The sequence below is a fragment of the Oncorhynchus gorbuscha genome, linkage group LG24 (genome assembly GCF_021184085.1).
Source record: "Oncorhynchus gorbuscha isolate QuinsamMale2020 ecotype Even-year linkage group LG24, OgorEven_v1.0, whole genome shotgun sequence".
In the NCBI taxonomy this organism is placed as follows: domain Eukaryota; kingdom Metazoa; phylum Chordata; class Actinopteri; order Salmoniformes; family Salmonidae; genus Oncorhynchus; species Oncorhynchus gorbuscha.
In genome coordinates, this window is record NC_060196.1 from 31,695,965 (window position 1) to 31,719,119 (window position 23,155).

A 23,155-nucleotide genomic window follows, 5' to 3' on the forward strand; every position below is an offset into this window, starting at 1 on the left:
CATACTTCTTGCACTTTGCAGAAATGTTGTGAAGGGAGTTGTCAAGGACGTGAGTTTCTGTTAATACAGGACCCCATCCCACCCCCATCTACTGTCAACCAATCATGTCAATACGGAGCTATACGGAGCCATCTGCACTGTCACAAATTTTGAGAGGCTCACGGCGATGCGGTACGGAGATCGGTTTGGCCTCCACAAGCCTTCAGAGGCTCTGCAATTGCTTCACATCCTCTGTAAGAATCACATATGCAGAGCCAGCATAAATTGGCTTTAAATCTACATGATGAGATTATTATGGATAAGAGGAGAGAATATTTTTATTGGTCAAAAATGGCAGTCAAGCACTGATCATCATGTCACCAGAATAAGACCCTCAATATTTATTGGAAAGGGGCATAAAGATCACATTGCACTTTCACCACCCTGTAAAATCCATCACTTCATTTGTAGCCTAATAATCTGCATGGTTTCCTGAGTTGTGGCGGGAGAACCACGCCCCATTACATCGCGTGACTCCAAGTTACCTTCGATATGGTGGTTATTATATCAATATTTGTGCATGAAGGCGTTTCCACTGCCATTTCTCACATTGTTCATTTTACTGACACAAAAATATCCCGACATGTCGACTGAACAAATGATCTGTCTGCATTTATAACATTGTAGCGAAACTTCCTGTTTCCATCAGCTGTTGTTATTTAATGTTTTTTTCATATGGTATGATCTTACTGCATAAAAACTGTGGATGGAAACGTGGCTACAGTCTCGATACCTTTGGAGCTCAGTGTTTCTTCTTGTGGTCCTTCAGTAGGTGCTTTGGTGAAAGTTGTCTCATAGGACAACTGACGTGAGATTGGGCAGCCAGGTTCATCCTCCGTGTCAAGTAATTGGTTGACAGATTTGAGCCTTTTTTTAGTCCACTGTTTTGTCTTCATGTCCCTTTGCACTGTGGTCCAGATCAACCTTTTCAGCATATCACCTGTCCATATTCTCGTCAAACCTGTGTGAATGGAAATATATTGAACCGGACTGAAAAACAATAAATACATAAACGCAGCCAACACATGTTCACGAATCATCATAATAGAAGGATCTCACTGTTTGTTTTCTTTCTGTTTGAAATGAATACTTGTATTTGCTCAATGGTAGCCCAAGAGTGATGAAGAAAAACTAGATATTCGTCACACAATAAACATATGAGGTGATGGGCTTTCCCATTTATGGGTTCATTAATGTAGCTTATTGTGAATGTGTGATGGTGCTTTCAAGAGTACTGGGAACTCTGGGGGAAAAAAACGAGGTCGAATAATGACGTCAGTGATCTTAAGGTCGGAAAGTAGGAGCTGTAGAAAGAGACCTTAGTTCCCGACTTGGAATTCTGAGTTGACCACTCAAAAATATTTTTCCCAGTCGGAGCAACGTTTTTTTAAATTTAAATTTTACAAGTTCACAGTTGTCTTAAACGCACTGAGGTCGGAAGTCAGAGTTTTCCGAGTTCCCAAGTGTTTTGAACGTGGCATGAGAGAGTCTGATGGTGTCACTCACTGTCTGACGCAGTCGGGGATCTGCACACGCTCAATAGGGATGTGCTGGGACAGCTCCCGAAGGCTGTCGATAAACTGAAGCTTGCGACTGAATTTGGAGCTGTGAGGAGGAAGGAATCGTAAGCCATTTGTTTTGTGTGACGACACAGAGCCAACATGTAAATAAAATAAATATACAATTAAGATTTGTACGATTACAGCTACAAGATCAGGGCGGCTGCTCAAACAGTGCTAAGGCCATTGTTCTATAGGTGTCCCTTTTGCTTCATGGAGTAACGTGACTCAACAACAACAACAGCAACCCTGACCGACTGGACTTGGTGTCTCAGGGGATGGTGGCCCTCACCTGATGAAGGGCTTGATGATGGTGATCAGGGCCTTGATGTACCAGGTTGGGTGTACAATGTACAGACCTTTCAGATTCTTCCTCAACCTATGAGAGAAACCGAATCAAGTTTAAGAGTAAAGGTAACAGTTGTTCATTCAATCTGTCAGTATATCTTCTGTAGATTTACACTACCACTCTTACATCACCATGATTAAACCTTGCCATAAAACATGTATGTCTACCAAAGGTTACTTTAGTGCCTCCAAAAAGGTTATTTGGGGCCCAGTCTGTGTGACTCCCCAGGCAGGCCCAAACTGTTAAGTAAGGGGTCTACCTCACTCACCAGTCAAAAGTATGGACACAGTTATTCATTCCAGGGTTTTTCTTTATTTGGACTATTTTCTAGATTGTAGAAAAATAGTGAAGACATCAAAACTATGAAGTAACACATATAGAAGCATGTAGTAACCATAAAAAGTGTTAAACATATACAAATATATGTTATACGTTATACTTTAGATTCTTAAAAATTAGCCACCCTATGCCTTGATGACAGCTTTGCACACTCTTGGCTTCATTGGATACAGAAGATAGCCATATTTGGTAAAAGACCAAGTCCATATTACAGCTTAAATAAGCAAAGAGAAACAACAGTCCATCATTACTATAAGACATCAAGGTCAATCAATTCGGAACATTTCAAGAACTTTTAAAGTTTCTTCAAGTGCAATCGCAAAAACCATCAAAATCTATGATGGAACTGGCTCTCATGAGGACAGCCACAGGAAAGGAAGACCCAGAGTTACCTCTTCTGCAGAGGATAAGTTCAATGGAGTTAACTGCGCCTCAGATAAATGATTCACAGAGTTCAAGTAACAGACACATCTCAACATCAACTGTTCAGAGGAGACTGCGTGAATCAGGCCTTAATGGTCGAATTGCTGCAACAACTATTAAAGGACACCAATAAGAAGAGACTTGATTGGCTTGAGCCAAGAAACTCGAGCAATGGACATTAGACCTGTGGAAATCTGTCCTTTGGTCTGATGAGTCCAAAATTGGGAATTTTGGTTCCAACCTCTGTGTCTTTGTGAGACGCAGAGTAGGTGAACGGATGATCTCTGCATGTGTGGTTCTCACCATGAAGCATGGAGGAGGAGGTGTGATGGTGCTTTGCTGGTGATACTGCCGGTGATTTATTTTGAATTCAAGGCACACTTAACCAGCATGGCTAGCACAGCATTCTGAAGCGATACGCCATCCCATCTGGTTTGCGCGTAGTGGGACTATCATTTGTTTTTCAACAGGACAATGACACCAAACACATATTCAGGCTGTGTAAGGGCTATTTGACCAAGAAGGAGAGTGATGGAATTCTGCATCAGAAGACCTGTTTACCACAATTCCCCGACCTCAACCCAATTGAGATGATTTGGGATGAGTTGGACCGCAGAGTGAAGGAAAAGCAGCCAACAAGTGCTTCGCATGAGAGAACTCATTCAAGACTGTTGGAAAAGCATTCCTCATGAAGTTGGTTGAGAGAATGCCAAGAGTGTGCAAAGCTGTCATCAAGGCAAAGGCTGGCTACTTTGAAGAATCTCAAATATAAATATATTTTGATTTGTTTAACACTTTGGTTACTAAATGATTCCATATGTGTTATTTCATAGTTTTGATGTAGAAATTAGTCAAAATAGTAATTTTCTACAATGTAGAAAATAGTCAAAATAAAGAAAAACCCTGGAATGAGTCTGTGTCCAAACTTTTGCCTGATACTGTACATGGGCCAAGTCAGACAACAGGAAGTGAGAGGGGAAGTTGGCTAGACACGGTCAGGTGTCAAAACACTAGCTCTATTGGAGCAAACATCACAAAGAATAATGCTGGTTTTCCAGACACAGGTGAGCCCTACTCCTGGACTGAAAAGCATGCTCAATGTTGAACTATTGAAAGAGCTTTTTCATCCACAAACACTTAATCTTGTCTGGAAACCCATCCAATCCTCACCACTCATCCCCTACCCAGATGGTCATATGCCATCGCAATCTTTGCTCTCTCTCTCTCCCACTACTATCTCCTCTTCTATCATATCATCTCTACCTTTGATAAATAGTTCTCTGTCTTCTCTCCTGACTCTGCCTGTTCGACCCTACTATCCTCCCTTTCCGCATCCTATAACTCGAACTGTCCCCGTTTCTCCTGGCCGGCTCGGCCCTCCCCTCCTGCTCCGTGGCTGAGTGACTCATTGTGAGCTTACAGAACAGGCCTGTGTGCAGCTGAGCAAAAATTGAGGAAGACTAAACTTCTGGAGGACCTATCATCCTGTCACTCACTCCTCTCTACATGCTCTTCCTCTGTATCCATTGCTAAAACCACTTTCTATCACTCTACATTTCAGCTTCTGCCTGTAACCCTAGGAAACTCCTTTCCACCTTCTCCTCCCTCCTTAATCCTCAACCCCCTCCCTCCTCCCCCTCTGCGGACGACTTTGTCAACCACTTTGAAAAAAAGGTTGACAATACTGTATATGCTCCTCCTTCACTCAGGCTAGTGAGTCAACTGGTCCCACTCACACAGAACTACCCTACGCCTTGACAGCCTGCGACTAGTGTCCGGCCGCTCGACCACATCCCCTTCTCCCTTCTCCAGATCATCTCTGGCGACCTTCTCCCATTCCTCACTCCCCTCATCAACTCACTGGCTTCCCTCATCAATCCCTCTGACTTCAAATGGCCGGAGTCGCTCCACTCCGCAAGAAACCAACACTCAACCCCTATGACGTCAAAAACTACAGACCGGTATCCCTTCTTCCTTTTCTTTCCAAAACACTTGAGCCCACTGTCTCAGACCAACTCTCTTGCTATCTCTCTCAGAAAGATGTTCTTGACCCTGACCGGTCAGGCTTCAAGACGGGTCACTCAACCGAGACTGATCTTCTCTGTGTCATGGTGGCTCTCCGCACTGCCAAAGCTGACTCTCTCTCCTCTGTTCTCCTCTTTCTAGTTCTATCCGCTGCCTTCGACATCATGAACTATCATATCCTCCTCTCCACCCTCTCAGGGCTGGGTGTCTCAGGCTCTGCACACTCTTGGATTGCATCCTACTTGGAAGGTCGCTCCTCAGCTTGGATATCTCAGCTTGGAGGTCGGCCCACCATCTCAAGCTCAACCTCGACAAGACAGAGCTGCTCTTTCTCCAGGTGAAGGCCTGCCTGCTCCATGACCTCTCCATCACGGCTGACAACTCCACAGTGTGACCCTCCCAGAGTGCAAAGAACCTTGGTGTGACCCTGGACAACACCCTGTCGTTCTCTGCAAACATCAAAGCAGTGACCCGGTCCTGCAGGTTCATGTTCTACAACATCTGTAGAGTACGACCCTTCCTCACACAGGAAGCTGCACAGGTCCTAATCTAGGCACTTGTCATCTCCCGTCTGGACTACTGCAACTTGCTGTTGGATGGCTTGTGCCATCAAACCCCTGCAACTTATCTTGAACGCTGCAGCCTGCCTCGTGTTAAACTTTCCCAAATTCTCCCATGTTGCCCCGCTCCTTTGCACATTCCACTGGCTTCCATTCGAAGCCCGCATTCACTACAAGACCATGTTACTTGGCTATGGAGCAGCAAGACGAACTGCCCTTCCTTCCCTACCTTCAGGCTATGCTCAAACCCTAAACCCCAACCCGAGTTCTCCATTCTGCCATCTTTGCTCTTTTGGCCCTCTCACCCCAACAGGAGGGAAGCTCAGTCCAGTCCAAGCTCTTCTCTGTCCTGGCACCCCAATGGTGGAACCAGCTTCCCCCTGATATGTTGTTGTTGTCCCACCTAGCTATCTTAAGATGAAGGCAGTAACTGTAAGTCCCTCTGAATAAAGGCATCTGCTAAATGACTCAATGTAAATGTTCAAAGAAAGGGTCCTAAACCATATCACAAAAAAATGAGAGTCTGAACTATAGGCAACCTCTAGAAATCCCTGCAGGGTTTTTCTTGGATAATTCCTTACACATATTTGTATAAAGGGAAATAGGATATAATAATATAAATATGATAAATAAATAATATAATATAAAGGGAAATCAAGTTGAGACGTTCATTTCAACAACATACAAAGGTCAGTGTGATGGTCTTAGCAGCTTTTTCCTCCTGCAGTTCACTTGAGACCTTTACTGGATCCAAACAGGATCAATTATTATTTAGCTCAATTATTAGGATTAGACCCAGGTCAAGGTTTACAGCATCAAAGCTTTCTGGAAATATGAGGGATTATGTTAGTAGCCAAGCTGTTCACAAGCCTTTGGACACTGTTGTAACCATCCGAAAAAAAAGAAGACTCTTTCCATTAGGGCACTCAATGTACAACGTTTTAAAAACGTTTTCCAACGGGAAATGACAATGCGAGTGTTTTTTATTGGACAAGTCCATGTAGTCCGTTCTAGTTTCAGTCCATTTTCTTCCGTTCTGTGCCTAATGGGGAAAAAACCTGGAATCTACTACCTCTTAGCCTGAGAACTGTAGGTTGGCTGTGCGGGAAGTAAGGAGGAAACTCAAAATTATACTTTGGTTTTGATGCCATCCTCTGGCTGAAGAAGGAGTGCCAAAGCAGGCTCTCGTAATCTTGCTAAGGATGCTGAGGCCCAATGTTACACTATTATTGCCAGCCACTTGCTGTGGGTTACTTTCTATGCTGTATAAGTACATATGGTTGCTACACTGCACATTCAAACTCTCATACACTATTTTTTTTAAGTACGCATGGTATTATTTGGGAATATTTACTGAAGGTTTAACTTTATTTTACTGTCTGCTGTTTTAAGTCATTTATTTATTAAATGTACTGGTACTGGTATAAAAGTAGCCTCCTGGTATAACTTTGATATAGTTAAATAGTAATTACATAGCAATTACCTAATGAGGTGCAGACTTGTATTAGATCAAGATGATTCACAAACGTGATGGCTTGAGACTTGTCTTGGTAGCTTCTATTCTGTTTCACTACACGAGAGCGCAACGGTGGTGGACACGACTAGTCATTCCATGGTTTTTCTTCATTTGTACTATTTTATACATTGTAGAATAATAGTGAAGACATCAAAATTATGAAATAATAAATATGGAATTATGTTGTAACCAGAAAAGTGTTTAAAAAAATCTAAATATATTTTCGATTTTTCAAAGTAGCCAACCAAATCTAAATCATATCCAAATCAAACTCTATTTCTAATTTCATGTGTCGAATACAACAGGTTACAACCTTACCATGAAATGCTTACTTACAAGCCCTTAACCAACAATGCAGTTCAAGAAAGAGTTAAGAAAATATTTACCAAATAAACTAAGGTAAAAATAATAAAAAATAACACAATAAAATAACAATAATGAGGCGATATACAGGGTGTACCGGTACCAAGTCAATGTGCAGGGGTACAGGTTAGTTGAGGTCATTTGTACATGTAGGTAGAGGTAAAGTGACTATGCATAGATAATAAACAGTGAGTAGCAGCAGTGTAAAAACAAATGGGGGGGATGGGGGTGGAGCAGAAAGAACAGTCTATGACTTAGGTGACTAGAGTCTTCTACAATTTTTTGTACTTTCCTCTGACACCGGCTAGTATATAGGTCCTGGATGGCAGGAAGCTTGACCCCAGTGATGTACTGGGCCGTACGCACTACCCTCTGTAGTGCCTTGCGGTCAGATGCCGAGCAGTTGCCATACCAGGCGGTGATGCAACCAGTCAGAATGCTCTCGATGGTGCAGCTGTAGAACTTTTTGAGGATCTGGGGACCCATGCCAAATCTTTTCAGTCTCGAGGGGGTAAAGGTGTTGTCGTGCCCTCTTCACAACTGTCGTGGTGTGTTTGGATCATGATAGTTCGTTGGTGATGTGGACACCAAGGAACTTGAAACTCTCGACCCGCTTCACTACAGCCCTGTCAATGTTAATGGAGGCCTGTTCGGCCCGTCTTTTCCTATAGTCCACGATAAGCTCCTTTGTCTTGCTCACATTGAGGGATAGATTGTTTTCCTGGCAGTCTCTGACCACCTCCCTATAGGCTGTCTCATCGTTGTGGTAGCACTGTTGTGTCATCAGCAAACTTAATGATGATGTTGGAGTCACATTTTCTTGTTTGCTTATGGCCTTATATAGCTGGTTGAGTGCGGTCTTAGTACCAGCATCGGTTTGTGGTGGTAAATAGATGGCTACGAATAATATAGATGTCACACCCTGATCTGTTTCACCTGTCCTTGCGATTGTCTCCACCCCCTCCAGGTGTCATTTATTTTCCCAAGTGTATTTATCCCTGTGTTTCCTGTCTCTCTGTGCCAGTTTGTCTTGTATGTTTGTCAAGTCAACCAGCGTGTTTTTTCCCGTACTCCTTTTTCTCTTCTTTGCTAGTCCTCCCGGTTTTGACCCTTGCCTGTTTTCTGGACTCCATTCCCGCCTGCCTGACCATTCTGCCTGCCCTGACCTCGAGCTTGCCTGCCCTTTGGTACCTACTGGACTCTGAACTGGTTTTGACCTTTTGCCTGCACAATACCATTGTGTCTGCATCTGGGTCTCGCCTTGTGCCCTTATAAAAGATGAGAACTCTCTTGGTAGATAGTGTGGTCTACAGCTTATCATAAGGCGTGCAATACCTCAAGACGTCTTTAATATTAGACATCATGCACCAGCTGTTATTGACAAATAGACACACACCCCCAGCCCTCATCTTACCAGACGTAGCTTCTCTGTCCTGCCCATGCATAGAAAATCCCATCAGCTCCTTATTATCCGTGTTGTCGTTCAGCCATCACTCGGTGATGGCTGAAGATATTACAGTTAGATATTACAGTTTTTAATGTCCCGTTGGTAGGATACTCTTGATTGCATAACATCCATTTTGTTTTCCAATGATTGCACGTTGGCCAATAGAATGGAGGGTAGTGGGGGTTTACTCACTCACCTACGAATTCTCAGAAGGCAGCCTGACCTCCTCTCCCTTTTCCTCCATCTTTTCTTCATGCAAATTATGGGATTTGGGCCCATTCCTGAGAAAGCAGTATATTCTTCCCGTCTAAATCATTAAATCATTTTTTTGTCCAGTTCGAGGTGAGTAATCACTGTTCTGATGTCCAGAAGTTATTTTCGGTCATAAGAGACGGTAGCAGCAACATTATGTATTGTAACATTATGAACGCAAAAAAACTAACACAATGTCACGTGTGCTCCCTCTCCGGCCTCTAGGTCACCAGGCTGCTCATTATGGCGCACACCTGTCACCATCTTTAAGCGCATCTGTGCATAATGACACTCACCTGGACTCCATCACCTCCTTGATTATCTGCCCTATATATGTCACTCCCTTTGGTTCCTTCCCCAGGCGTCATTGTTTCCTGTCTGTGCGTTGTTCATGTTTCTTGTTTTGTATTATGTTTCGTTCATTCATTAAATTATTCACTCCCTGAACTTGCATCCCAACTCCTAGCGCACACGTTATAGAATGAAGCCTCATCAAAGCGAAGCATCAGGGAGTGTTTTTTGTTGTGTTGGAGGTGATGTTGGGTCTGTCTGTCATAACCAAAGCTACCTGGGAGGCCTCAGCCGGTTTGTCGGATTCCCATGCCTCGGCGGGTTCAACGGGTTACCCTGCCTCAGCTGGCTCGACGGGTTTCCATACCTCAGCAGGATCGACAAGCTTCCATGCCTCTACAGGTTCGATCGGCTCCCATGCCTCAGCTGGCTCGACAGGTTCCCATGCCTCAGCTGGGTGAACAGGTTCCCGTGCCTCGACAGAGGCAACCGGGGAGGTCTCAGCCGGCTCTCACGCCTCAGCCGGTTCGTCAGGGTTCTGGACCTCAGCGGAGGTGACCGGTCCGCTCCTGATCCCTGGGATCGTCCCTGTGTTTGGTGTCCTGCGGCTGCAGTCACACGCCGGGGAGGGGGTACTGTCACGTATGTTCTCTCTCCGACACTCTTGGTCGCCATGCTCCCGCACCTCAGCCGGATCAACAGGTTCCCGTGCCATAGCAGAGGTGACCGGTCCGCTCCTGATCCCCGGGATCGCCATTTTGGTCGGCGTCCTACGGCTGGAGCCGTGCGTCGGGAGGGGGTACTGTTATGTGTGCGCTCTCTCCGGCCTCTATGTCACCAGGCTGCTCATAATAGTGCATACCTGTCACCATCATTACGCACATCTGTGCATAATGACACTCACCTGGAATCCATCACCTCTTTGATTATCTGCCCTATATTTGTCACTTCCTATGGTTCCTTCCCCAGGGGTCATTGTTTCTGTTTCAGTTTCCTGTCCGTGTTTCTTGATTTGTATTATGATTCGTTCATTCATTAAATGATTCACTCCCTGAACTTGCTTCCCGACTCCCAGTGCACACGTTATACACAATAGCACAGTTGATTAGGAGACCGTAAAACGGCAGCCATCCCCTCCGGTGCCATTTTCTCCCTTTGCCTTGATGACAGCTTTGCACACTCTTGGTATGCTCTCAACCAGCTTGATGAGGTGGTCACCTGGAATGCATTTCAATTAACAGGTGTGCCTTGTTAAACATTAATTTGTGGATTTTTTTTCCTTCTTAATGCGTGTTTTTTAAATATATTTTTTTAAACGTTTATTCCCGACTCTGAAGTCAGGAGGACTTCAAGAATTAGGCGTTAACCAGACTAATTAGCAACTGGGCAGACTTGACTTTGAGTAGGGACGCTACTATATCATTAATAAAAACAAATTGCCTAGCTGAATAAAATAAAACATGATGTTATATAATGATGTTGAAGCACTTTGCCCTGGTGACATGAAGGTCCTCCAATGCCACAGTTGTTGTATATTTTTAATGTTCCTGCCAAACCTCTGCTATGAGGTCCTGTTTGTTCAGTAAGACCCACACAGGAAGGGTCCCAAGTGGCGCAGCAGTCTAAGCCCTGCATCTCAGTGCTAGAGGCTTCACTATAGACCCTGGTTCGATCCCAGGCTGTATCACAACCGGCTGTGATCAGGAGTCCCATAATAGGGTGGTGCAGTGCACAATTTCCCAGCATTGTCTGTTTTTTATTTATTTTTTACACCAGTTAAATTGACTGAGAACACGTTCTCATTTACAGCAACAACATGGGGAATAGTTACAGGCCAGAGGAGGGGGATGAATGAGCCAATCGTAAACTGGGGATTATTAAGTGACCGTGATGGTTTGAGGGCCAGATTGGGAATTTAGCCAGGACCCCGGGGTTAACACCCCTACTCTTATGATAAGTTCCATGGGATCTTTAATGACCTCAGAGTTAGTAGGGGGTTTGGCAGGGGAAGGCCATCATTGTAAAATAAGAATTTGTTCTTAACTGACTTGCCTAGTTAAATAAAATGGACCATAGAATACTACAAATCAACAGGTTTTAGGTGGAGTGTCTGCCCTCATTTGTGTACAGCCAGATCTTATCAGAGCAAAATGGACATTAATTAAGCACTACACCCTGGGTCTATTCATATTCAACACAATAATTCTGCTTCTACACAAACTCCTAACACAAACAACACGTTTCCACAAGCAGAGTCATATTTCACCAGATCCTGCGTAGGGGAAATTACAATGTTGGGAAATAAAGGATATAAATCTACAATTTGCGCAATGCTGCTACAGCAAGACATTCGAATCAGGGAGGAGCTTCGTGTAATGATCGCATGCGCCCATTTTAGTGGAATTGTGTAAATATTGTTTCAGAAGTTTACTTTTTAATTATCTTTCTTCCACTTGCTTTACTATCGTTGTGGTGAAGGGAAGAGCATATAGCCATGGCTGCGCTTTGACAGAACTGCAAAGTTTTGAATTCTGGGCTACTCGTGAAAATCGGTCGGTTCTAGAAAATACCTGCTAAAGTTCAGTGTGGCTCCACAGTACGACATCGTGGGAATCTCGATTCGAAAACTCATTGCCTGCATTTAGACTTACTGCTGAATGTTTACATTTACACTACACTTGAGGACTTCATTGCGGATTCACATTGAACACGTTCTAGGAATCAACCTTCTGAGAGTGGCAGAGGATACTTTCAGTGTCAGACCCCCCCGGGTGACATTTTCTTAAGTTCTGTATTTCTTTCTTAGGCAAGCCTAGGAATCTAGTATTATTGAATTAATATGGGTTGCCTGTGCAGTAAAGATCAACGTATTGAGAAGGCACGTAAAGAATCAAACAAAAGGATTAATAAACAGCTGCAAGAAGACAAGCATAATAACCAAATGACTTGCCCGCGCCAGTTGCTGCTGTTAGGAGCTGATGAATCTGGGCAACGCACGATAGTAAATCAGATGCGCTGTTTACACGTGGAACACACTGCACAGGAGAAAATGCATTACATGCACAACAACAGTAAAAATGCTTCAGGGATGTCCGAGACATTTTTCGAGATGGATGGTATCCATTTTCATGTATCTAATGTCAGAGGTCAGAGGTACGAAAGCAGAAAGTGGATGCGGTGTTTTGCTGACGCGTGGGATGTTATTTTTGTGGTGGACAGCAGCAGCTATGACATGGTGATTCAGGAGGACAGCCAGACCAACGGGCTGCAGGAGGCCCTGAACCTCTTCAAGATCATCTGGAACAACAGGTGGCTAAGGACCCTTCCTGTCTGGGTCTTACTGAACAAACAGGACCTCCTAGCAGAGAAGATTTTGGAGGGGAAATCAAAAATGGAAGAGTATTTCCCAGAATTTGCACACTACACTATGCCGGAATGTTCTACACCAGTACCAGGGGAGGACCTTCGTGTCACCAGGGCAAAGCACTTCATACATGAGGAGTTTGTGAAGATCAGTACAGCAGGCCAACTAGACGAAAGGGACTGTCATCTGTTTTTCACCTGTGCAGTTGACACGGAAAACATCCGGCTCTTCTTCCGTGTCTTGACAGATAGCCAGCTTGGTAGATTTTCGACACTGAGACACTTATTTTTCACCGACTGTGACAAATTTCAATGATTTGATTACTTGAGACTTAATTACCTTGGCATAAAGTAAAATAACTTGAGATTTGAATTTGGTAGTGTTCCAGGCCAACTACATTGCAGTTGCCAGATCTCACAATGCCTGAATAGGTGTTGAACATATCCACTAACCACATCATATAATATAGCACTCTGACTGCAATGTTGATGACTGCAATTTATTTGCCCTGGAACATGGCCTACGACTTGTAGACTCCGCTGACATGAGATACTTTTGAGTTAAAATATTTTTGTACTGTTTTGTTACTCACTGTGGCATATAGTTTTCTGAAATAGGACCGCAAACCAAAGCCAATTTGAGTGAACAGAACTAACCTTCTGTCAACGGTGGTGTAACACTCTCTGAGCCAGCCAATGGTGGGGAGCTTGTCACGCTGGGCCATGGCACACAGGTACACAATGACGTAGTTCTCCGCAACCATCAGGTCCAACGTTCCCACAACGTACCTGCAATGTTTAGTGGTGCTGTGGTTAGGAATGTCGACCTGAAAAGTGGCCAATTCAGATAGGGTTTTACTAAGACTGTGGCTTCTCATCAATTAGCTCTCAGACCTGAACAGGTTGTCCATGACATGCTGGTAGTTCTCCATGTTGTTTTCAGGGAGATAGCAGGAAGAGAACACAATGATGTCATTAGACCCTTCTCCATAGTAACCTGGAAGGAAAACAACATTTGGATGAGGCAAAAATGAACATGCAAAAAATAAGTGAAGATGCTCGTTCTGTCTTCTGAGTTGATCGCACAACAAACGGTCACATTATCCGAATTCCATGAGCCTGAGGAAAGCTCACATTCTTGCATAATGTCGGTTAGGTAAGTGCGACAGATTAAGTGAGTGCTGGGGTTCTGGACTCACCCCCATGTGACAAGACTGGAAGGAAAGGTTCCAGTACACTCATGTTGACCAGACTCTCCTGAAGCGGATCTCCTGTGCGGAACCGGCGCCACCTAGTGCCCTGGCTGTCCACTTGGTCTTGGTCAAGAGAGCCCACTCCCATCTGCTCTGGTACTGACCCACGGGCCTTATGGAAACGGGATGCCACTCCCAGACGAAGCAGGTCATCTGTGAATGGGAATAATGTTTCAATGGTCAATTTCCCATACCGTACTGTAGATAACAAAATGCATCGATGGAGAGTGGTTGTGTACTGTCTATAATATATTATATCTATGGCATCAAGATCACCTAATGCAAAGCATATATAAAGGGAATAGCTATATATTATGAATTGCCCAAAATAGCCTATTTGTGTCTATCCCATGGGAACAATATAATCAAAGTGAAAGTTGTTCAATAAGTTCATTGGCTGATCTTGGACCTGTGAGTGAAGAAACGGACCAAAGATAAAGGCTGTTAGACTGTCCTGTCCACTGCACCCAGTTCTCACCCTCCAAATCCATGTCGTGCACTGGAAAATGGAGGGACTCGCTGTCCGAGGGCGTTTCCATGGCATCCAAGTCGATGTCCAGCCCCAGATCGTCGTCATCAGGGGAGGGAGAGAGGGCAGCTGTGGCATAGTCATCGGACACCGCCGAGTCACTGCGATCCAGTGTCAGACTTAGGGCGGGAGCCACCAGACGCTTCTTCCTGGGTCGGGGCCCTGTCAGAGCCAGGCTGCTGGGCGGGGCTACCATGACATTTAATCCTCATGATTTGCATTTATATGGAGCTTTATAACAGTGACTGTGATGTTACAACATTGCCATTTTGAATTGAAGTGTTACCTGGCCTGTCATCGGCAGCTAATGTGGGGTTCCCCAAGACTGCATCTGTGCCATGAGCATTCCAGGGAGGTGACCTACAATGGTTAGAGAGGTCAACAATTACATTTCTATGGAATTCTTATTAGATATAGGTGTTTCATTGCGAAAAAACACTTGTTTGGATATTTGGTATGTTGATAATATAACAAGAACAATTCAGTCTGATGACTATAACCTCTGACCTGGGAATGTAAATGTCCTCCTCCTTCTCCATTTTTTGCTCTTCCTCTCTTGGCTCCATGTTGTTGCTGTGCAGGTTCTCAGTGCCAAGTTTCCTGAATGGATGTTGTCAAGAGTAACAGCAGACCTTTTGGCCCGGAGAAATGAAAAGTCCAAACCGCTATTACAACTCAGGAGCAACTTTAGCTGTGACTTCATATGTTTATTTGAGGAGAATAAAGAGTGTAAAAAAAGAAAATGACGACGAATGTCATGGACATAGGGTAACAAGTGAACAAATAAATACTGTAGCACCTACCGGTTCGTGTCGGATCAGTTCTGCCAAATGATCGTATACTGAGGGATTTGTTCCTGTGCTGGCCTCTAGTGGAAAACGCACAGTGTTCATTTGTATTGAGTGCAATAAAAGTAGTGCGCTATATAAGCCAAGGCTTGTCAACAACCATTGTCTGTCACCATGTTGTACTTTCTTTTTCAAAGCTTGTCTCATAATGAAAAGGTAGAATCACTTGTAGAATATAAGACCCTTACACCAGTGCGAACACATTCAATTGCACCAAATTCACCAAGTTTTGTCTTGGTTAGATTCATGTGAATACATGGTGAACAAAACTTGAGACAGGAACACATGTGCACAGACACAACACAAAGCAACAAATGTGTAACGTTACCTTGTTGGTGGTGTTTGGTTGACAGGCCGACAAAACTTTTTCAATTCCTTTGTTAAAAGTACAGCAACTGTACCATGAGTAACCTTTGAGTGAAAGAGGTGAACGTTATGGTTTTGCTGATCTCATGACGAAGCCTCAGATTGCACTGACACAATTGCCACACCTGAGAGTCAAGGTGTGGTGTATTTATTGCCAGTGCAAGCCCATCCCGGTAACCGAGGCAACGGGAATTAACTGCACAAGCTCTGCTTTAGGGTGAAAACATGCACGTACATGCAATGCTTGCTCAGAATTCATGCAGTGTAGGCTATTGGGCTGTATGACATCACAGAGAATCAAACAAAAGAATCAGCACTGAAACTTGTGATACATGATTGAGGATTTCTTTTCATTGTTATTTATACTATAAAACACATACAGACATCCTAATACCTATTCTGAATCTCAAATGTATGGCCTACTGTAGATTTGAAAGGTCCATGACCTCCGAGATTTTGTACCCAAGTATGTTTTGTGCACCTGGTACTTCCTTGGCTATCTACACATTATTTGCTGGCTCAGCATTGCACCATGAGTACTTATCTTGTCATTTTGAGTAGTTAACATTTTTCATAGTAATCACATCCCTCTTCAACATTTCCTCATTCAGTCACCACAAACTGCCTATGTATCTTAAATATGTTTAGAAACAAGAGAAATTGCCAAGCGTTCATATACTGATAAACATAGGGGTTGACCTTTGGAGTTGACAAAGCCCGTTTGATAGCTGAGGTCTCTGCTTTCCATCTGCAATGTGTGATATAGTGCCTTCAGAAAGTATTCATACCCCTTGACTTATTCAACATTTTGTAGTGTTACAGCCTGAATTCAAAATGGATTACATTGATTTGGTTTCTCACCCATACCCCATAATGGCAAAGTGAAAACATGTTTTTAGACATTTTTGCAAAAGTATTGAAAATAAGTATTCACACCCCTGAGTCAACACGTTGTAGAGGCACCTTTGGCAGCGATTACAGCTGTGAGTCTTTCTGTCTAAGTCTTTAAGAGCTTTCCACACCTAGATTGTACAACATTTGGCCGTCATTAAAAAATTATTCAAGCTCTGTCAAATTGGTTGTTGATCATTGCTAGACAACCATTTTTAGGTCTTGCCATAGATGTTCAAGTAGATTTAAGTCAAAACTGTAACTCAGCCACTCAGGAACATACAATGTCTTCTTCGTAAGCAACTCCAGTGTAGATTTGGCCTTGTGTTTAAGGTGAATTCATCTTCCAGTGTCCGGTAGAAATCAGACTGAACCAGGCTTTCCTCTAGGATTTTGCCTGTGCTTAGCTCTATTCCTTTTCTTTTTTATCCTGAGCGGTTGTCCTCATGGTGAAACTCCTGAGCGGTTTCCTTCCTCTCCGACAATGGAGTTAGGAAGGACGCCTGTATTTTTGTAGTGACTGGGTGTATTGATACACCATCCAAAGTGTAATTAATTACTGCACCATGCATAAAGGCATGTTCAGTGTCTACCAATAGGTGCCCTTCTTTGTGAGGCATTGGAAAAACTCTGGTCTTTGTGGTTGAATCTGTGTTTGAAATTCCCTGCTCGATTGGGGGACCTTACAGATAATTGTATGTGTGGGGTACAGAGATGAGGTAGACATCATGCTAAACACTATTCAATGCAACGTATTATGTGACTTGCTAAGCACATTTTTGCTCCTGCACCTATTTAGGCTTGCCATAACAAAGAGGTTGAATACTTATACTAATTTCAGCTTTCAATTTAAAGTACATTTATAAAAAAATATAAAGTTTTTTATTTTAACATAATTACACTTGACATTATGGGGTATTGTGTGTAGGCCAGTGACAAGAAATCTCCATTTAATCCATTTTAAATTCAGACTTTTAACACAACAAAATGTAGAAGAAGAAAAATCAGGTGGTGCGATGAATGCTTTCTGAAGGCCCTGTCTATGAACACAATGACATGTTGAGGCATGACCAGGAATGGGTGGATGCACACGCGCACACACAGCATACGGTGGGGAAATGGTGAGTACACACCCTAAGAGAAGTTACACACTGCTGACTGGTGGAGTTCGAGATAGTTAGTGATAGGCACCAAATATTCCAATAGTGCCTTGTAGAAATGTTAGCTTTAGGTTATGATTTTGAATCAGACCAATAACCCAGAATCAGTCAGAAGCCTGAATTAAACCTGACGACAACACAAACTCTTCAAATCCATTTTTTTTAATAGAAGTGCATATTTGAACATTTTCTCTTATAATCTTGTCATACATGTGGTTTCGCATTCAGGAACCACCATAGCAAACACTTTTTTCACATTGCGTACTTGAATAAAAGAGAAGTTGAATCCCGATTGTCCTGCATAAAATTCACAAAACTACTGAAAGGAACTGCATGTAGAGGGGTTGAGGAGGGCATCTTTGGATTAAAGCCGTGAGAAACTGGAAAAGGGAACCAGTTTGGGTTAAAGAAACAACATTGTCAATTACTTGTCATTCAACCTGTTTAGAAGCTAAACAAGTCCAGCAAGCTAACATTTCCAACCTTAATTAAAGGCCTGGGAAAATTAGAACACCACAGTGACAAGAGTGTTTACTAAAACATGTAATCATGACAAATGGTGTGGGAGAAACAAACTCGTTTTAGTGTTCACATGAAACTGCAGAGTCACTGAGCCATTACACTGTCCACCACATAAGCTACATTTCCCATGAAACATTTCAACAAAAAGTATATTTTGAGATAAAGAAGAAGGACAAAACATAATTAGCACAATGGATCTTTTTTGGCTCCCGCAGGTTTAGCTGGCAAAAAAAAAAAAAAAACACAACTACAAGCCAAGCATTGCCAAATCCTTAATACCTGAGGCTCAATATAATAATCTTTCAGAGTATGTTTAATAGAAAACTCACTATCAATACCATTCTAGCCTAGACACAACATATTATTTTACTATAAACTATGTGACAGAACACACCTTCTCGCTGTGATGTAGAGAATAAATCAATGAAACTACATGGTTGATTTATAGAATCAAGTGGTATAATCAACTATACTATCTACATTTAATATCTTCATTAAAGAGTTCAGCACAGGGCTAGTCAACATTCTCAGATGTTTTCTGCTGTCAAAGACATATTAAATCAAATCTGGGATTTCTAACAAAGCTGAAGTTCCAGCTAGACTAGCAGGATTCCAATTTAGTCCACGCCGCCCTCCATAGTTCTCAGAGTTTGAAGTTCCACGATGCAAAAGGACTGGATAGGTGAGTGTATGGTAGAACCTTCACATACCCTATCGAACGAGGTAGGAACCATCATCTTATCACTTACTTAGACCTATCGAATCCTTGTGATCTGGGAACACTGAAATGGTAGAGCTAAAGGAAGAGACTAGTGACTGAAATGGAATCGGGCAACTGTCTAATGTGTTTGTGTCTATACATTCATCTGTATGTGGGTTTTCCTAGGGGTGTATGCACATCTCTGTGGTACAGTAAGTTCAAACCTACTCCTCAGGCCCAACTACAGACAGCTAATGAAGCAGACATCTGCACGAATGCAGTAATGTTTCCTCAAATGAACCGCCACAAGGCTCTCTGGGGTATGCGACACAGATTCCAGATCAGATACCATCATCAGAGCAATTCATCACTAGCCCAGATCTGTTGATGCTGTATAGTCAACTCTGATGATAGGAGTTGGAGAGAGCACAAGCAGATCTGGGAACAGGCAAATGTCTGGTAACTCAAAAATACAAAGGGGAGTATTAATAGAAACGTATCACCGTTTTTTGTAATGCAGGAATAACATGCGGAACAAAATTCAGTGCAAAATTGTATGCATGAAGTCAACCTCTGCATCACTTCATTTGTTCTCAAAATGTTATGATTCCATTAGGATGACATAATCAATGGTAATCCCTAAATACATCTAGACGATAAACTAGACGATAAAATCCACGTAAGATTTGTGTATATTTGGGCAGCTGAAGTAGCTTTGAGATCTAAATCTGAGAGAGAGAGAGAGAGAGAGAGAGAGAGAGAGAGAGAGAGAGAGAGAGAGAGAGAGAGAGAGAGAGAGAGAGAGAGAGAGAGAGAGAGAGAGAGAGAGAGAGAGAGAGAGAGAGAGAGAGAGAGAGAGAGAGAGAGAGAGAGAGAGAGAGAGAGAGAGAGAGAGAGAGAGAGAGAGAGAGAGAGAGAGAGAGAGTATATTTAGCACAGGTGAACGTTTATTGGGATGAGTCTTGTCCTTGAGGCAAAACTATGTGATTTCCGGTAGATGGGCCAGCCTCACACTCAAAAATGTCTATGTTGTACAAATTCATGAAACCAAAAAGGGTTTTGATCTTAATTTAAGTTTAGGTTTATGCATTAGGGTTAGCAGTGTGATTAGGGTTAAGGTTAGGTATGACTTTGTGGCTGTGCCAGCTAGTGACCACTCTGCAGAGCTGCCTCCAGAACAAGATTCATGACTAAAAAGAAAAAAAAGGAAACCTGCAATTTTCGAGATCTGACTGAGGGCAGGCAGTTCATATGCATGAATGAACAGCAGAGTTGCATCCGGCATCTGGTATGTATCTCTCCACCTCTCTCTCTTCGTTCTTTTCCAGATGGATGCCGACAATGAGGAAAACTATGGACTGAAACAACCCTGACGATAATGTCATCATGACATCACGCTAACCAAGAACTCCAGACACACACACACACAGACAGACAGTCAGACAGACACGCGCTCGCACATACATGCCAGTAGATATCACGTGCTCAATAATCAGCATAATAACTCCCTACTGAAGCTGTACATAGATAAGTTGCACTAAAAAACAGCAAACTCTGCAGTTTTCAATGACCTGCTGAAACACATGCTGCAAAAATTGATAAAGTCATTATCCAGGGCAATATTCTCCTCAAAATAAAGCTTCACTCAAATGCCTGTGACATTGAAATAGGCCTTTCAAAGATTCATTACATTAGTCCATCATGTATTCTCCAAATGTCCAATCTACTCCCCCTACACTTGGAGATGGCACTAACCAATGAGGCAGTCCCATGTACTCAGATGGGATACAGAGAGAAAACACAATTGAACCTTCATTGTTGTCTGGAGTCTTCGAAGGTACAAGTCATGCTTTTTTCATCCGGTTTGCCAGTCATTTTAGAAGGATGTCCTATCCTTTGTAATGGTGTTGTTAGTCCTGACTTGGGTAAAGCATCCATAAGAACTTGGTGATCAGTTTGATGGCTACGGCAGTCCAGGGTTGTGTTCATTTGGGCACACCGTAGCAAAACGTTTTGCAACGGAAAACAAAAACGAGCATTTCTTATTAGATAAATTAAGATGGTACCTCCCTGCTTCACTCCGTTTTGGGCGGTTTTGTTCCTCCTGAACACAACCCTGTTTCTAGTCAATCACCGGAGCTGCTGATAGAAAACCTTGGATTGCTATATAACCAGTGAGTGAGTTACTGTACATGGCCCCTTGGATTGTCATTATAATCCACTATGAGATGTCCCTTATGAAACATACAATTGATTGATATGCTTCTGAGTTTGAACACTCCTTATAGTCTTTTGGTTGGGTTGCAGTGCACGCGGACAGAGAGCCAGGGGCACTAGGATTTAAAGGCATCAACAGAAGGTTATTGATCACCTGGCCAGCTGACATTTTTATTACCCCCTGCTTCCCCTACCATGCAGCTGAACTTCTCCAAAATAGCTTCCGCGCTGATCTGGGGCAGGCCGGCGTCCAGTGGACAGCCCTCCACCAGACTGTTCATGGGTGTGGCCGGCACCTGGAAGTCTTCCTCCATCCCAGAGTCCTCGGCGCCCAACAGGCGGCGACGGTGGTGCCGAGAGGCCGAGAAGCAGTGGGGGCGGGAGTCTCCGTCGATTCCAGGCGACCCCGTGGGGTCAAAGTGGTTGTCCAGCTCCTCAAAGTCCTCCGTCTCCCCGCAATGCACTTGGTTCTTGTCCCACTCCTTCAGGAAGTCCTTGAGGATAGGTAGCACTTTCTTGCGGGAGGCCAGCGCATTGCCTTGGAGATAGGACTTGATGTCGTTGAAGGGGCTGCTCATTGGAGAGATGCACAGAGAGGGGTTCCGGGCCTTTTCTAATGCTTGGCTCACCTACAGCAGAATGTGAAACACACTTAAAAGTGTATTGCTATTTCATAGTTGCCGTTTTAACATGGACTAATAATCTCAAATTGTCATGCCTGCATATGCCTGAGAGGAAAAACACACTAATAAATAACAGAAACATGCAGCATTGAATACTTTGATTTATCTCACTTACAGACATGCTTCATATCACATAATAATACTATGTCTTTTCAAGGAATAGTTTCTGAAGGCCAATATTAAACTAACAAGGTAGGTAGGTAGGTTGGCACACAAAGTAGACCAATTCGTTACGTATATTTAAGCAACAGGGAGGAAAGATTCACACCAATATTCAAATGGCCACTTTACAATACACTGAGCTTATATAGAGTACTTTTCAGGGTCAGGAACAGAAATGTGCCACACAAAATTGGTAAATTTTGCAAAGTCTATTAGAGGGCTAGGTGGAACTATTACCTATTATATTTACTAACCCTATAAATATAAAATCATCTCACATCGTAGGGGTCTAGGGATCAATATAAGTTGGCATGGCAGTGCTGTTCATACCTCCTCCCTATAGAGGGTGCTGGAGCTGTAGACCGCCAGCTGCCGATGGGGCTCGCTGCGTTCATTGAAAGAGATTGTCATGGCGACCACCGCACCAAAACGATGTTTGTGACAGAACTCACAAAGCTCCCGTTGTAGGCTCTTCCGCTGTAGGAACATCTGTTGAACGCACGGGACGACGTACCACAGTAAACAACAAAACTATACCATATAGAAAACAGGCATGGGTTCAAATACTATTCAAAGTCTTTCAAATATTTTGAGCGTTTGCTTGGTTCCATTCTAAAAGGCAAGCTCAATCAAGTACAGATACAGTATAAATGACTTCAAATAGTATTTGATCCCAGGTCGGTTATGGCATTTTGAGTCATATTTACTTGTCATGCAAATAGCCATGGTTATTGTCATAATTGTCATTTTTGCAACAACAAAAAAATTTGACCTTGTAATGCATCTTTGAAAATAAGCTACGACATGCATAATGAATACAACAGCTTTGGTGACACACCTGTCTTAAAAACAAATGGTTTTGACCTCTTGGAACAGTGGTTCTTAACCTTGTTGGAGGTACTGAACCCCAGCAGTTTCATATGCACATTCACCGAACCCTTCTTAATTGGAATAATAAAATATGATTTTTTCAAATTCAAAACATAGGTATATATTTTACTGGTGCACAAAATGAACCGTGCATGAACATCACTGTGTTCAAAGAACAAAATCATCAAAACATGTTTTTCACACAAAAACAAAAATATAATAAGGAATATTTACTGCAAATCAGTGTGACTTCTGCTGTTGCCTTTCAGAGACCAGTTCAGAAATCCGCGGCTTCACCTTGGCAAGTGCCACTCTCATGTCATTTTCACTACAAAGTCTGTTCCTTTTCTTCGTTTTTATTTCCAGCATCCTCAAAGGATTGCTCGCAAAGATATGTTGTTACAAAAGGTATAAAATCTCCTTTCTTA

General features: G+C 43.0%; 3 protein-coding genes across 4 annotated transcripts in view; 1 reads left to right on the forward strand and 2 right to left on the reverse strand.

Annotated features, from left to right (window-relative positions):
- Positions 1–697: 697 nt before the first annotated feature.
- LOC124012563 (BCL2/adenovirus E1B 19 kDa protein-interacting protein 2-like) lies at positions 698–15,637 on the reverse strand. Of its 2 annotated transcripts, none has more exons than XM_046326337.1 (11): positions 15,485–15,637; positions 15,112–15,176; positions 14,816–14,908; positions 14,595–14,668; positions 14,258–14,497; positions 13,726–13,932; positions 13,421–13,523; positions 13,184–13,315; positions 1,891–1,977; positions 1,546–1,644; positions 698–1,000 (listed from the first exon to the last, which is right to left on the reverse strand). In XM_046326337.1, the coding sequence occupies exons 3-11, from the start codon at positions 14,872–14,874 to the stop codon at positions 976–978; spliced, it is 1,026 nt and encodes a 341-aa protein (XP_046182293.1). In that variant the 5' UTR covers positions 14,875–14,908; positions 15,112–15,176; positions 15,485–15,637; the 3' UTR covers positions 698–975. The 2 variants fall into 2 exon arrangements, with proteins under 2 accessions (XP_046182293.1, XP_046182291.1); XM_046326335.1 differs by having other exon boundaries at positions 14,816–14,940.
- On the forward strand, positions 11,451–15,413 carry LOC124012564 (guanine nucleotide-binding protein G(s) subunit alpha-like). Its single transcript, XM_046326338.1, has one exon. The coding sequence runs from the start codon at positions 12,003–12,005 to the stop codon at positions 12,840–12,842; it is 840 nt and encodes a 279-aa protein (XP_046182294.1). The 5' UTR covers positions 11,451–12,002; the 3' UTR covers positions 12,843–15,413.
- A 4,019-nt stretch (positions 15,638–19,656) lies between the features above and the next one.
- LOC124013431 (exopolyphosphatase PRUNE1-like) overlaps positions 19,657–23,155 on the reverse strand; it is a 37,069-nt gene continuing 33,570 nt past the window's right edge. The window contains exons 7-8 of the mRNA XM_046327777.1: positions 22,188–22,346; positions 19,657–21,641 (exon numbers count right to left, since the gene is read on the reverse strand). Of these exons, the coding sequence (XP_046183733.1) occupies positions 21,156–21,641; positions 22,188–22,346 (645 nt within the window). The 3' untranslated portion in view covers positions 19,657–21,155. The remainder of the gene's footprint in view (positions 21,642–22,187; positions 22,347–23,155) is intronic.

Excerpts from the sequence above, each read along its gene's own strand:
- LOC124012563 (XM_046326337.1), bottom strand. The coding sequence starts at position 14,874 with ATGGAGCCAAGAGAGGAAGAGCAAAAAATGGAGAAGGAGGAGGACATT. Across the intron at positions 14,669-14,815 it reads GAGGACATTTACATTCCCAG|GTCACCTCCCTGGAATGCTC; the intron begins GTCAGAGGTTAT and ends TAACCATTGTAG. Across the intron at positions 1,001-1,545 it reads ATCCCCGACTGCGTCAGACA|GTTTGACGAGAATATGGACA; the intron begins GTGAGTGACACC and ends CCATTCACACAG.
- LOC124012564 (XM_046326338.1), top strand. The coding sequence starts at position 12,003 with ATGGGTTGCCTGTGCAGTAAAGATCAACGTATTGAGAAGGCACGTAAA.